We start from the raw sequence: 14962 nt of genomic DNA on the forward strand, positions 1-14962 counted from the left end.
GTATGACTGAATTCAGCCTTTAAAGTTGTCAGTGATGTCGATGATCAAATTGTATAAAAGAGGCATTGTCATGACCTTTGGGTTCATGTTTGTTTCAGCTGATGACTAAAATATTTTAGGCTTTTATCCTCATAAGGTTTCCCACCCCTTTTACTTCCTCACATATGACATCACCAATTACATTTGAAAACATCCAGTCTGTCAGTTAACCGTACACCTTTCCTGCTGTGAGCTACGCAAAATCAAACCGCGCGTACTTTTACAGCTGGTTTTACACTGATACAAGAGGTCTGAATCTTAAAGTCGCACATATTTGAACAACTGTACAAAGAAAGGAAAATCTTTGTGAAAAATCAATATCTCAAGGTTTCCTCCTGAGCGGGCAGCTATAAGATAAAATCTCTCATGACCCAAGGTAAATACTTGACCTTTTGTACCAGTGTTAAACTTGACCTCTGCCTCCCTTTTTGTCTCCTCTACATACCTGATGTTCAGTTTCATATGGCGTCTCTCCATAATTCAAAACGGAAATACCTAACTCCAGTTTTTGAATTTTTCCCCTCTCAGGGCCAATTGTAATTATGCAACTTGTTTTGCAAACACAAATATATTACACTTCATGTTACATAACTCCCTTTATATGATTTTTACCTGTAAATTGTAACTTTGTCATAGATACACCATGACTGGAATGTTAGCTGCTAAGTAACTGATGCAGATTCCCCTCATAAATGTCACACATATAAACACAATAAAGCTGGCAAAAAAAAGTTTATGTAAATAATGAACAATGAACAAAAATACGTGGTAATAAAAGCTCTTTAGAATGAACATAATGATAAGCATGTATTTACACAATCAAAATAAAATAAAAATGAAAACACTTAAAATGCTCTTATTTATCAAAGGCCACTGGATGGTGCTAGTGACCAGCAAAGTCATGGCGACGATCACAAATGAAATGCCACATGTGGCCTGATGGCAGATAACACAACTGAAGGAAACTTGAATATAACTGATTAAAATCGGTATATTAGTAGTAGATGAGCTGCATTTAATTCACTGTCATATAATTCCTCCAATCAAATCAAGTTATGTTTTCCACCCCCCCCACCCCCACCCCCATTTATTTATTTATTTTTTTGCTTTGTCCGTCTGTCCAGAAAGAAGCCCCAACAGTCTAAAAGAGACACTTCTGGGTTTGAGGTTGTGGTCAACTGCTGGTTGTTAAGTAATAGAGAAGCAGCATTAGTGCAGATTATGTTGAGACTCTCAGTGGTTTGAGATGCACTTGTAGTTTTGAGTTTGCCGTTCCTGTTTTTCCTGTCTGGATCGTGTTTTTTTTTTTAATGTATTTATTTATTTATTTTTAAAAATGTAAAAAAGCAATGATAAAATAAAAACAAAATAAAAGTCTTAGATGCTTTACTGCAATGTACTGTGCATGATGATGAGCTTTACCTAATAATCATATGATTATCATACATGAAATCTTGAAATCTTACCATAAAAAAGATTATTAAAAAAAATAAGAAGTTATTCTTGCATCCTTCAGCAGCATAATTATCTTTGGACTGGCTTTTTGAATTAAAAAAAGAAGAAAAGAACATTAGAGGCATTGGAAGCAAGTCAAATTGCTTTTGTGTTCATTTTTCTCTGACCTGAAAGATTTTGATGGTATTTTTGAAAAAAGCCTTAATCTTAATCAACATCCAATTGGAACCATCTTTATGATAATAACCCAAAGGGGCCAGTTGTTGTTGTCTCGGGCTTGTTTCTGGTCAGGACCCTTGATTGACAGTCACTTTGTACTCATTCTTGTATCAGGAAATGATCCACACATATGGACAGCAGAATTCATAGAGCGTTCCCTAAGAAACGATATAAAGACGACAAACTGTACTGGCAAACACGTACAGCCGAGGCTCACAAGAGAAGATTCACTTCTTTATCCCCCTCTCTCATTATCTGTTTTCCGTTCAGATGATCACCTGCCATCGCTTCCATCATTTTATGTTTATGTCCTCCCTCTCTTTTGTAATCAGTTTAGCTTCGCTCTGTGTTTGCGCCCATCTTTCTTAAGAGTCTCTAACTCACTCTCTCCGTTTCCTCACTCTACCTTCTCCCACTCTTCTGTAATCAGTTTACCTTCTTTCCCCTTATGATTCTGTTCCATTCCTACAGAGGTTTCCAAGGTCAGTACCTCTCTGCTGCTTCTTGTTCTTTGCTTCTCCTTGTTCAATATTAAAGTAACAACAAGAGAACAACCGGTGTTACTATGGACAAGCTTTTTTTTTTTCTTTTTTTTCTTTTTTTTTAGGCGTGTGTATGTTTTTCTGTGTTCCTGATAGATAGGTAGGGTTATCTCTCTTTCGGTCACATACGACACTGCAACATTTCGCAAATACACATACAAAGATACATAGATAGTTCCAGCACACAGCAGTTAAGGTGCCTCTCCTATCTGTTACCATGTCGGCATGATTACCATGGTATTTAATCGGTGCTCAGTCACCACAGTGGCAACTTTTCTGTTGCTAATTGGTTTGTTGCCCTCGCTGCAGGATCAACCATCGACACTTCACGCGTAATCATCTCCAGACCTCTACCATTGTCATGGTAACTGCAGTGTTTCGTCAATGTTCCGCTGTCATGGAGGCAAGGCTACTGTCGTGGCGACCCATTTCTTCCAGCACAGTGGCCAGTTCATTTAGGTCTCCATCAGGGAAATGTTGGGCCTCCCAGAGATCCAGGATTACGCCTGTTGGACTGGACTTGGTGGCAAAGTAGTTCAGGTATCTGAAATGAACATTAAGGAGTGAGGGGGTGAGTGACAAAGCATAGATAAGTCAATATTATGCAACAGACAAAGATGAATTCCGATTCCAAATTATTTTTAAAAGATTAAATTGGAATATTTGAAATTTGCTCTCTGAAAAGCATGGGCAGTGAATGACTCAGCAGTGTGACGTGAATGGCTTTATTGTCTAATCGCTAAGACAGATTTCATCCAAAACTTTAAAAGATGTGTCAGGGAGGGTTTCAAATACACTTGCTGGACACTCAGTACAGACAGTTTGACCCTACTCATTGAGAAAGCACACATAAGATGTGGAGAAAGTAAAACAAGCCTATGTTATCTAATGTGATGTTAATGTCAGTATGAATTTTGATATTTAGACAGAGGTAAAAAAAATAACTAAAAAAAATATGGAACGACCATTTTTCTCTAGCTGAACCATTTTCCATGATTCACATTGTGAATGCATAATATGTAATGATTGATGCTGATTATTTTATCCGCCCATGTGGGATGTGTGATGAAAAAAAAAAAGCTTTTGAATGTGAAATTCTAAGTGCATAACATATAATATAAAACATTCTGAAACTTCTATTTAACAAGGTGATGAATTATTTCCCTCTTCAAGACTTGAGACTATCGCACAATAAAGCAGCACAGACAGAAGAACTTACTATAAAGAAATACACTTTATCGGGTCCTCTATAGTATACCATTTGCTATTAGCTGTGGTGTAAGGAAGCATAAATGAAATTTGACAGGTTAATTTCCTTTTTTTTTGGACATTTTTATTACCTATGTTCACTTCAAAATATTTTAGACAAATGTGGGGGAAGAAAATGTTATTGCATTAGAACTAAACCGTGGCGAGTCAAAGTACACAGTGGCTGCAGAGGAAAAGTCTGAGACATCTGTGACAAAAATCTCAATTTCTTCTTTAAAGTGCAAAAGCCAGAGATTGAGCTTCACGGGGTAAAACCGAAGCTTTTTGTTCTTCTGTAAATCCTGTGATTGTACTGTTGGCATACTCTGGCGAGCTTTGGTGCTGTTTAAATGCAACCACAAACATCCCTTCATCCCCATACTCCTCATTTTAATCATCGGTTTCTCTCCTTATAGACTTTCTTAATTTTTCACAGTTCTCTCGTTCAAAACGTCTAATAAATAAATTCCTATTACTTTCTCTCCAACTTTGTTTCCCTTTGTTTCATGTTCTGCGTCAGACTCCATCTGCCTGCAGTATGCGATAAGGAGTATCCTGCTGTTAAATGAACTCGACAGCTAAGATTGGCCTTTTCTTTTTTGTGTGAGTTTCCAGCATTTGTTTTAAAGCCATTTCACTGCATTGGATCAAAACTCCTAAACTTTCTGAGTGTTTCTGCATGTGCCAGAGTGGGTACATTTGAGGTCTCATCATTTATATATACATGAAAAGGTTATGTAAGGAATAAGGACTGTGACCGCAGATCGTGAGTAACACTAAGAAGTAAAATGGAAATGACGTAGCAGCCACTAGAGCAGAGGGGAGAGAAGATGATACCCCTTTGTTAGACCTTTTCATCGTGGTCCTTTTGAAGAGTACCTTTTTAAGTGGAAATGTGGAAGTAAACAACAATTTGGCTAGCTTTTTCGCCCACTGATGAGGAATATTTGGTGCCCACATCAACACACTGCTTCATGAGCTGGCTGCCTGCTGGGACAATGATGTGCACTTGTGCCCAATTATCCTCTCAATATCTGGCTATGCTTCGGTAGCTGCTGGTAAACGAACCTCCAGTCTAAATCATTAGGACACACATCTGCACACAGAGTTTCTGCGGATGTTACCTGTGAGTTAAATCCAAAGAGGAAATGTCCTTTTAATTTACTAATCAGGAGTCCAGCAGTGCTGCTTTGCCCAAGAGAGATTCTGAAGAGATGCAGTTTCAAAATACTGAAAGGTGTTCAAGGACTTGATCAGTTAATTTCTACTGAAGTGCAACAAGTGATTCTCTGTGATTTTCTTCTGGTGAAGAGATGAAACAGGCTATTATTAAGCCTGAATGAGGACTCAAATCAAGTAAAACAACTAAGAGAAGCATCCATAAAACAAATGCCAAGTGTCACCTGTCAAGGTTGAGTTTGTGGGCCAGCATCCTCCAGTCATTGCCTCTGGTCTGTGGTGCATCCAGGCTTCCACACAACTTCTGTCTGATGGATAAAGGAATCCGAAAGGCGTTGGGCCCCACTAAAGTTGTAATGTTACTGGCAGGGTCCATCAGGGATGTGTCTATACAGTGGACCTCCTGAAAAGACAGAAAGAAACTGGTCAGTTGTTATTTTAAAGGCTCACTCTCTCTCTTTGTTTGTGTAATTCCAGCAAGCTTGAAAGTCAATGTTTGGTATGGCCACCGTTATTCTTCAACAGATTTTGAAGTCTCTTATGCAAGCTTTCTTGTAATTTCTTTAAGTAGTCTTCAAGAATAGTTTTCCTGGCATTCTGAAGAAGATTCAAAGCTCTTCTTTGGATGTTGGCTGTCTTTTGTTCCAGTCAAGATGTTTTAGCCATGCTGCTTCAATAATGTTGAGGTCCGAGCTCTGAAGAGGCCAGTCCATAAGTGACAGAGTCTCTATCCAGGTATGCTTTCAGTGTATTGGCAGGGCATTTGGGATCAATCTCATGCTGAAAAATGAAGCCAATCAGATGCTTTCCACTTGATACTGCATAGAGGGTCAATCAATGTCTGATGGTACTCTTCTGTTTTCAGTTTTGATAAGATCCCCGACATCGCTAGTTGTAGCACTAGTTGCACATGCTGATGATGATCTGAAGCAAAGATTTAAAATTTGCTTTCACCACTACATAAAACCCATGATGAGACTGTTTCAGTGAACAGCAGGGGAATCAACTGGGAAGACAGATGCATCTCTCAGGTCCTGTGTGTCCTATTTGTTGTTGTTTTTTTTGGCCTACCACTTCTTTTGTTCTTTACTTTCCTCAGTTTTTTTTAGGACAAACTGTACATCATCGAGTCACACCAAATTTTCAGGTAATAGTTTTTTTTGCGAATCACCTTATTGGTGCATAAATACCATTTTCTGCCCGTTAAACTGGTTGGCATTTTTCAGAGTTTAAACAAATGAAATGAGGGAAATGAGTTTTTGTGACAGGCTGATAGTGACAAAGTGCCTAAAGATACAATTCAAAATTGTTTTTTGCTAATTTGTCTGTTATGTCTAGTCACAACACTGCTTCTTCCCCTGATGCCTGTTTGGGCTTGAATAAAGCCTGGAGATGTTGCTCTGCCTCCTTGGAAGCAAACAGAAAGAAATGGTGGCTCAAGACTTTTGCACAAAAGTTATTCATTAAGAGAAATGTTGTCGTATCCCCAGACTCATACAGTACATCTTTTGCAATAGCGACACAGGATGGGGATGGTTCTACAGACGAAAATGTGCATTTATGTAAGAACCATCATATTTCTAGTTCACCCACATCTCTGCCTGGCTGTCTCTATTTGCTGCTTGCCTTTGGTGTGACCAATTACATTTGGTGTCTCCTAAGTAATGCAAGAGTGTAACAAACACAAAAATCTGCTCCCGAGCACTCTCTCCTCTCAATGTCAATCCCTGTCTCTTTTCTAAACCTTCATCCCATTAATCTGCCACTCCTGGGTTGAAAGGAGGCAGCAGCCTAATGAATGTTGCTTGGCAGAGGGAAACAACAACAGCCACTGTTGATGTGAATGATTACTATTTACTGCATCTACTTAGCCTCAATTTATGGCAGAAAGCTCTCTGCTGCTGGAGACTGAATGACTGATGCAAAGGGACATCTCTGTTGAAATAATGCTTTAAATCTGCTTTGCTTTTCATTGTTTAACATTGTTGAGGATCTACAACATTTTGCTTAATGTGCAGCACACACAAACAGACATGGAGTTAAAGTACTTAGATGTTTAGCTCCAGCTGTCAAATGTGACCCAGGTTAGATCAAAGCAGTTATGCAATGGCTTATTTCAAATGGACCGCAACCTAAAATTTTTAATCTGTTGCAATAGCACACAGTTGCCACAAAATCAAATCCACTGTGCAAATTTACATAAACAGTGTCATTGTCCAAATACTTGCAGACCTAACTATATCAATTAGTTTTCTTGCAAAGCTAAAGCACAGAACTGCCAAGCAGAAACTGTGACTTTTAGACTTTTCAAATTAGATCACAAAGTTGATTATAATTATATATTTTTAATGATTTTTAAAAAAGAAACTGTCAAATATTCATTTCAGTATTGCCCTAGAAGTCAGCTATCAGCTGGGTATAGTATGGACTGGATGATTTAAAAGTGATGCAAGGGTGGTTGATAGATGTGTGGCTGCTTCTGCGAATCTAGGCAGTATTGCCTTTATAAATGGAGAAATATGACTATTCTTTCATCATTTGAGGAATTTGATGTTTAAATATTCTTTACACTATGGTGTCATTTTCATTAACCTCAAAGAAATGTCTTTTCTGGGTTACACTCATTTACAATGTTGTGCTCAGCAAGTACTGCTGAGGAACACTGAACATGTGGAACTCTTCCCGCTATTCCAAAAGTACTTTAGCAAATAGTAAAAGAAAAATAAGAGAAACATCCATTCTTCTAAGCCACTTTACCTTACCTACAAAAAAAGAGAAAAAATTTTTTAAAGTACAGCGCTATTACCCTGACCACCATGGGAGAATTTGAAGCCGTTACATTTAAAAAGAATGGACTGACCGCCGACCAAAGCCATTCACACACAGACACGCATACATTCAGTGACTTCATGGTAAAATGGCCTAGCAAAATCAAAGAGGAGCTATTCAACTTGTGTTGTGTGACCTCTAACCCTAGTATGAATGATTGAACAGAGTCACAGAACCATAGCAGAAACCCTGACTGTCTGACAGACAGTGAAAAAACTTAGTGACTTTAGGACCTTTTGTACAAGAATGTAGAAGTTAGGAAGCAAGGATGTAGAAAGAAATGTCTCTCTCTCTGTATTACTCATTCAGCATGTTTCAGCATGTATTAGTTTATTCCATCCCTGGCCAGTGGGAGTTAATGTTGCTGTCTGCAGCTATCTTGCACATGCAAGCAGTATAAACTGTGTTATAGTGCTTTTGATGTATGTAAATGTTAAATTAAATGAAGCACTTTCTTCAAGCGATGCACACACAGACACACTACGACGTAAACCCATGATACATCCGGGGCAATTTTAAGGTTTAGTATCTTGCCCAGGTAGCCTACCCTGCGGCATGCAGATTGTAGGAAATGGGGATCGAACCAACAACATTCTGATTAGTGGACAGCACACAGTCGCCCCCAATATATATGTAAATTTCTACAAGCTTACCTCCTCCAATGTGTTGCTGAGCTGAAAGATCTGTCCTTCTCCTTCTACCTGCCGTACACACAGTTTGCAGCTGATTTCTGTGGTGGCTGGACTTAATCTCTCCAGGGTGAAGGTACAGTGAAGAGTTCTCTGACTGCCACTCCAAACCTGGTAGAACGGGATCTCCTACAACATGCACAAACGTAGAAAATAAATACACGTTTTTTCAAAAATCTTTTTTCCAGGTAAATGCACCAGTACTACTGTTGTCCAGAATTTAACAATAAAAACATAACTTTAGCATCTGAAATGTGGACTTTTCTCCACATTTGTAAATTTTGTGACCATTTGAGGTCAGAAATGATTTTGGTGCCTGTATAGAATTGTTACATTTAAAAGTGCATCTACATGTGCATCCTTCTTACCTGATATTTTGCAATGAGTTTGCTCTTCCAATGTGCGCTTGGCACGTCATGGATGGACAGCCTCAGATTATGTGTGCTGTCCTTAAAGTTCAGCGTCTTTGGCTCATCCAGAAGCTTTCCTCCCATCTGGGTCTCCATCTGAAGAACCTCCTACACAAAACCCCACATAAAGAAATAACAACTTTATATTTACTCTCCAGGTTTCCCTCTGCTTCATCTCATTCACTGGACCATTTTCATACATTAGAGAATGTATAAGACCTTTGATTTAATTTGCAAAATTACTGCACATAAGGCACCATAAAACATCTAAAATGCATTAAAGATTTAATGAGATATCATCACACATCTCCATGCTTGTATGTCCTGATTTTAAGCAAAGCTTTGCTTTGCTAAACGCACTGAACTGAAAAGACACATTAAGAGGCTCAATAAAACCCTTGATTAATAATGCCCCACCAGTCAATGTACTGCTGTTTTGAGATATGAGGAAATGAAGCATATCTTTAATGCAATATGGTAAAATTAAATTACTTCTATTGGCATTAAAAGATGACTTCAATGTATCATATTGCTTACACTCTGGGCTTTAATACACTAAAAGAATAAACCTATTACAAATGATTACATTTTCGTCTTTTATGATGGTTGTTGCATCTAGTTTTAAATTCAGCAATAAAGCCTGTCTAGCTTCAAAGGATGAGAAAGGACAACCTCACTCCAGATCTAAAGGTGAAGCGAAGTACTTATTGTGGATTGTTTGTTGCAACGCACTGTGTTTGATTTCAATATAAAAATGACACACTCCATTCATTGTTTAGCCAATTGTGCAGGGAAGAAAACACTACGAAAGTACCAAAGTTATTTTTCATTTTGTGGGGATTTTTACTGACCCTAATAAAAAAGACATCTGTATGTATTTTTGGGTAAGTTCACACCAAGAGAATACTACAGAATTATATCTGAGCCATATTAATTGGCTCTTGAAAATACACACAGAAGCACTCGTTTATACTAAGTTATCCGTTTGAATTTTGATGCCTCCTACAACCTTTTCAAAATAATCAATTCCTCCAGCCAGCCTATCAATCATACTAAACAAAGTCCTCATCATTGGAAAAGAAAAGCACACCCCTGAACTCTCAATTAGAGCTACAATTGCGTGTTTTTTTATGTTTGTGCAAGAGTGTGCATGGCTGTGTGCCACTGACACTTGACTTAACATTGCATGCATAAATTACCACTGTTAATCTCCCATATCAGGTGGTCCCTCCAGTGCTTTGAATTTGTTTGAATTCAGCAGCACTGCTGCTTTGACATTGCTTGACCCTGTGTTGTTTACTCCTCCTTAGCTCATTTCCAGAAGACAAGAGGTGCAGAAGCTTCTATTTACGACTCTGTGAAGCCCTTTCTGTTCAAATGCTTATATATACATTTCTTTTCAAATGTAAATTATCATGAAAGCATTTTAGTATGGGTAGTCCAAGAGAGAGCTAAATCTCTCACAGCACTAATAAATACAGCAACACTTTTAGCCGATAGTATCAAATGCCTTCGATGTTATTCAAGGCACTGGGGGTGAATACGTACTCTATTTATCTAATATGTCTATTAAAACACAAGTGGAAAAAATACTACTTGGCTTGGGATTTATTTAGCTTCAATTCTTTACCTTGAGTGCATCTTGCGTATCATCCAGACAATAGACCCTGATGTGATAGTCCAAAGTTGTGCAGGAAACGGGCCCAAAAACAGCCAGCTTGAGCCTCTTGGCAGCTGCTTTGCCAATTGACTGGCCCACCAGGCAGTACGTCCCCAGTGTCTCTGTCAGAATGTGGCATGCCTCTGAGTCCATCTGCACATAGCAGGGGGTGGTGAAGTTTTCCTCTCCCACTATAACCACATCCTTCAGGAACCAGATACAAAAAAAAGGAGAAAATGTTTTTTATACACAGTACCATTTTGTGCCTATGACGGGTGGCTGTGAATGCAATGTTGGAAGTTCTTTAACACAGTACTGTTGAAATACCATGTGAGCCTTTACTCATCTCAATCAAAAAGTTCTTTCATTTAAGAAAGGCCACCTTTTAAATTAAATCCACGATAGGTGCTGTTGTCAAATTAAACTTAACACTTGCTCAATCTGTTTCATATTAAAACTGCTCCAGACATTCATAGCCAAAATTTCCTTTCTCATCTGAAGAGCTTTTTTTTTTAAAATTTTCTTAGCAAAACGGTAGATTTAATCAGCATTAAACCTGAGATAAATGTCACAGTAGGATCACGTTGAGCAAAACTGCGTGACAACAGTGTTTGGCTTAAAACAACATATGTGATCAATATAGAGCAGAGTATTGTTAAAGAGACCATGAAAATGTAGATTATTTGCAAAGTGAATTTACAAAGTGAGCCATGGTCTGGTTAATCTTGTTTTCCCACCTTTTTTTTTTTTTTTTTAGGGCTGTCCTTCGTTTGGTCATACAGACCACTATTGTTAAAAGCTGGCTGTTATTTGAGTACAGGCTTTATTTGAGAATTTATGGGCATTAAGCCACATCCTGTCTGTTAACATAACCTGACAGCACCTGCATTTGGAAGCTTTTCCACTAATGCAAACAGCCCATAAGTAAGCAAGGTTGCGGTTTATTTCAAATGCATTCCGCTCCTATAAACAGGTTTGTTTGCCGTTTTTGTTTTTATGCAAATTGAGTTAAGAGGTTTTCTTAACTCTAGAGGATTTTTAAAAGGTAAAAAAAGCACAGTTATTATTGTTGAGTTGTTACTTGCAAAAAGACAGTATGTGATGCACTGCTTGTAGTTTAACAACAAAAAAAGAAGGTTTTTCCAACACGCATGAATATAATACGGAATATAAATCTTTTTTAGCACACTGTAAGTGTATTTGCTGTATATACTTATAGAAGTACATCAGTGTGTACTTCGGGAGAATGATGAGACTTGGTTAAAGAGGTTGTCTGTGAAGTGTGTCCAATCCCGCTGTGGGATATCTGCTGGCTGTAGCTCATATCGTTTCTACAGTTCCCTGTCGCAGTCTGAGTTATGGTAAACCCATGCGTTTCTCTTGGTTAACGGAGGATGCACAGGCTATCTGTGTTCTTATTATGTGACCACTGGATCCGCAATTAGTTGTGCAGATATCCATGTTTGCTTGTGTGACTCCGTTAACGTGTGATACAAATATTGAGTATTGAATCACAGTTCATGCGGGGTTGTGTTCCTACAGATGAGCTGAATCAATACAAAGAGGTCAGGAAGCAGTATGGTAGGAATCTGTTATTACTGGTAATCACAACTGTGGCTGCTCCCCCCTGATATGAGGGGAATTCAATTACCTTTCCTCTCACTCTTTTGGGGAAAACTTTGTGATGGGAAATGGATGTTCTACTGCAATAAAAGAAAAACAAATCGACTTCCTGATGAAATTCCACTTTTCATTTTTCTTGTTTTTTTTTTTTAACCACTCTGCACCGAGCCTCTCCTCTGAATCTCTCTCACTCTCACACGCACAAACGTGCACACACACACACACACACACACACACACACACACACACACACACACACTCTTATGCATGGCTAATTGTGCAAAGACATTGTGTTGAGCTGTGATAAGCAACAGAAGACAGCATACGGGCGCCTTGTAGACACAGTGATGCTGCAAGACAGTCTTATCACCCACACCCACACACAAGGATGCACACATGCGCACACACACAGACACACGCAGTAGATTGCTGAGGTAGAGACTTCATGCTGAGAGACACGGGAGGAGAGAGGAAGAGAAGGATAGAAAAAAAGGAGAGATAGAAGCATAAGAAGAAAGATGAGAGAAGAGGAGGATGGCAGAAGCATAACAAATTGCTTCTGATAGGAGTCTTCAACCCCCTGCTTGTCTACTAGCCTGTAGGCAATTTCTGTTTACCAAATTTTCTCTCCTTCTCGCCATCTCTTCCTCTCTCTCGCTCAATGAATACACAGAGTGTATGTGTAATTCAGGTTATTCCTCTATATGCTGTGTGTGTACCGTGCAAATGACTGCATATCACTTACTTGGTTATGGCTGTGGGCAGGTTTGCCATTACTTTGTGTAAACAATTATTTGCAGACTTTTTCACATTTAGAAGATTTTACTGTACACGTGCATCTCTGTGTATTCACATCCGTCAGAAATTTCAATTTCTCATTAGCTGGCAACACAGCGACAGCTTTTCTTTTCAAAAGCTGTATGTTGCCTCTCTCTAAAAACAGTGGAACATAAATAGTGCACACAAACAAAAAGGACACAAAGCTGAACGCTCACCTCCCATTCTCCCATGGCCAGCTGATTCTTCAGCTGTATGAGCCAGTCTTCCTGGACATTGTCAGAGCAGTGGTGGATGGTGAGAATCACTGGTCTGGTCAGCAGGGCTCCTGGAGGTCCACAGCTCACCACTGGGCTTAGAACTGTCTGGATGTCCTCTACTGGGGGTCTGGGAAACACAGATAACACTGAGGTGACACGACAGAAAAGAGCAACAGGAGGGCTGCGCTGTCGGATCCCAGCTACTGCGAGCTTCAATCGCACAAAGCTAAATTGGTTCCCTTCAGGTCTGTGTTTTGTTTTTACCTTGTTAATATTTTGGACAACTAAAGAATCTTCATATACTCTAATTCTATTCTAATCTTAATATATTGATACCCTTAAATAGTCCACATTCATTGTGGATAAAGAGAAATATTTTAAGCCTTTTTTTGCTCACAAAAATCAGAAAACTAGTATCTCAAAATTTTGGGTTACGTAATTTTGAGTAAATTATTATTCAGTCAGTTTAAACACCGTGCATCTCTCTGTCTAACTGCGTACTCACAACCATAATTCTGGGGAAGCTTGCTGACTTGACAATTCTCCCGAAGGTGATTATCGACACTGTCCATAAGGAGGGTCACTGCTGAAAAGGCTGTCCGTTTGCAGAGCGCTGCATCGAAGTGTATTAATGGAAAGTTGACTGGAAGGAAAAGGTGCACAAGCAACAGGAATCACCGTAGTCTTGAGAGGATTGTCAAGAAAAGTCAATTCGAGAACTTGGGAGAGCTTCACAAGGAGAGGACTGAGGCATCTACTCAGAGGCTTTAGAGCACTTCATGCTGCCATCTGCTGACAAGCTTAGCCGATTTCCTTTTGCAGCATGACTTGGCACCTGCACACACTGTCAAAACTACTACCAACTCGCCGTATTATTACAGTGCTTGATTGGCCAGCCGACACACCTGACCTGAACTCCATAAATAATCTATGGAGTATTGTCAAAACGATGACAATCCACTTAAATAAAAAACACAGATAAGTGAAAGGTTACTATCAAAGCACCCTCAATGACACTTCAGCAGGGCCACAAACTGACTGCCTACATGCCACAAGCAGTAATGCAGTAATTTGTGTTAAAGCAGTGTAGACTAAAATACTTTTCAGAATTGGACATGTGTGTATTGTAAATGCTTTTTTGATTGATCATAGAAAATAATCTAATAATATTAGATACCAGGTTTCTGATTTTCATGCTATAAGCCATCATTATCATTAAAAACGTCTGTTTACCTTTTCAGCTGAATTAGGAAAAAAGAAAAAAACAAGTTTCCCCACAATATTCAAATTTTTTGAGATGCACTAGTACAAAACTGGACATTTACGTGTGAGGGGAATAGATTACCTTTGCAACGTAGAGAACAGAAGAAAAACAGAGCAAGAACAAACTCTATTGGAGAATGATTTGTATAGTCAGCCTCAGTTGGATTCAATAACTTGCAGCTCACGGGGCAGAAAATAAAAGGCTACTAATCATACACTCTTGTGCTTTTTATACATCTAAATGTTGGAACCTCAAGCACTCACTAACTAATGTATGACTCAGTACTGCAGCAGAAAACTTCAACATCCACAAGATCATACATAGCAGTCTCATTTGTAAACTGAAAATTGAAACCAGATACTTAAACAACACGCAAAAAATATACAAGTCAAATGCCAGTACGATCCATTATCCCTCATCTTCCTGAAGCCATATATTGACTGTGAATGAGGCCATACAGATAGAGGAGATAGATCTAAATATTAACAATGTTTTTCTTCTGTTGTTTTTTTTTTTCAGCCCACCTTGTGTCAAGGGAGAGCTAATCCTTAGCAGTGTTATCGATTCAGCTGCTGGGGCTCATTATTGACTCATAAAGGGTTCACATGGGTAGAAAAAACAAAGATAAAAACAGTGGGAGTGAAACTATAGCACCCTTTTAACTACCTAATGCTGAGGTCACCCCTTAATGAATTACAGCTTTATTGATTTATGATGTTCTGTATCCTTTATCTTGCAAATACAACAAGAGATGCTTTGACTTTTGTT

The 14962-nt window shown here is 38.7% G+C and overlaps 1 protein-coding gene across 1 annotated transcript in view; it reads right to left on the reverse strand.

Moving 5' to 3' along the window:
• Positions 1-1370: 1370 nt before the first annotated feature.
• The window catches only part of LOC102212007 (netrin receptor UNC5C-like), a 180561-nt gene continuing 166969 nt past the window's right edge, over positions 1371-14962 (reverse strand). Inside the window, exons 12-17 of the mRNA XM_005722072.1 lie at positions 12889-13057; positions 10241-10474; positions 8569-8718; positions 8165-8329; positions 4907-5085; positions 1371-2799 (exon numbers count right to left, since the gene is read on the reverse strand). Coding sequence (XP_005722129.1) covers positions 2637-2799; positions 4907-5085; positions 8165-8329; positions 8569-8718; positions 10241-10474; positions 12889-13057 — 1060 coding nt within the window. The 3' untranslated portion in view covers positions 1371-2636. The remainder of the gene's footprint in view (positions 2800-4906; positions 5086-8164; positions 8330-8568; positions 8719-10240; positions 10475-12888; positions 13058-14962) is intronic.

Source organism: Pundamilia nyererei, unplaced genomic scaffold, assembly GCF_000239375.1.
Source record: "Pundamilia nyererei isolate P.nyererei 1_Seehausen unplaced genomic scaffold, PunNye1.0 scaffold00006, whole genome shotgun sequence".
In the NCBI taxonomy this organism is placed as follows: domain Eukaryota; kingdom Metazoa; phylum Chordata; class Actinopteri; order Cichliformes; family Cichlidae; genus Pundamilia; species Pundamilia nyererei.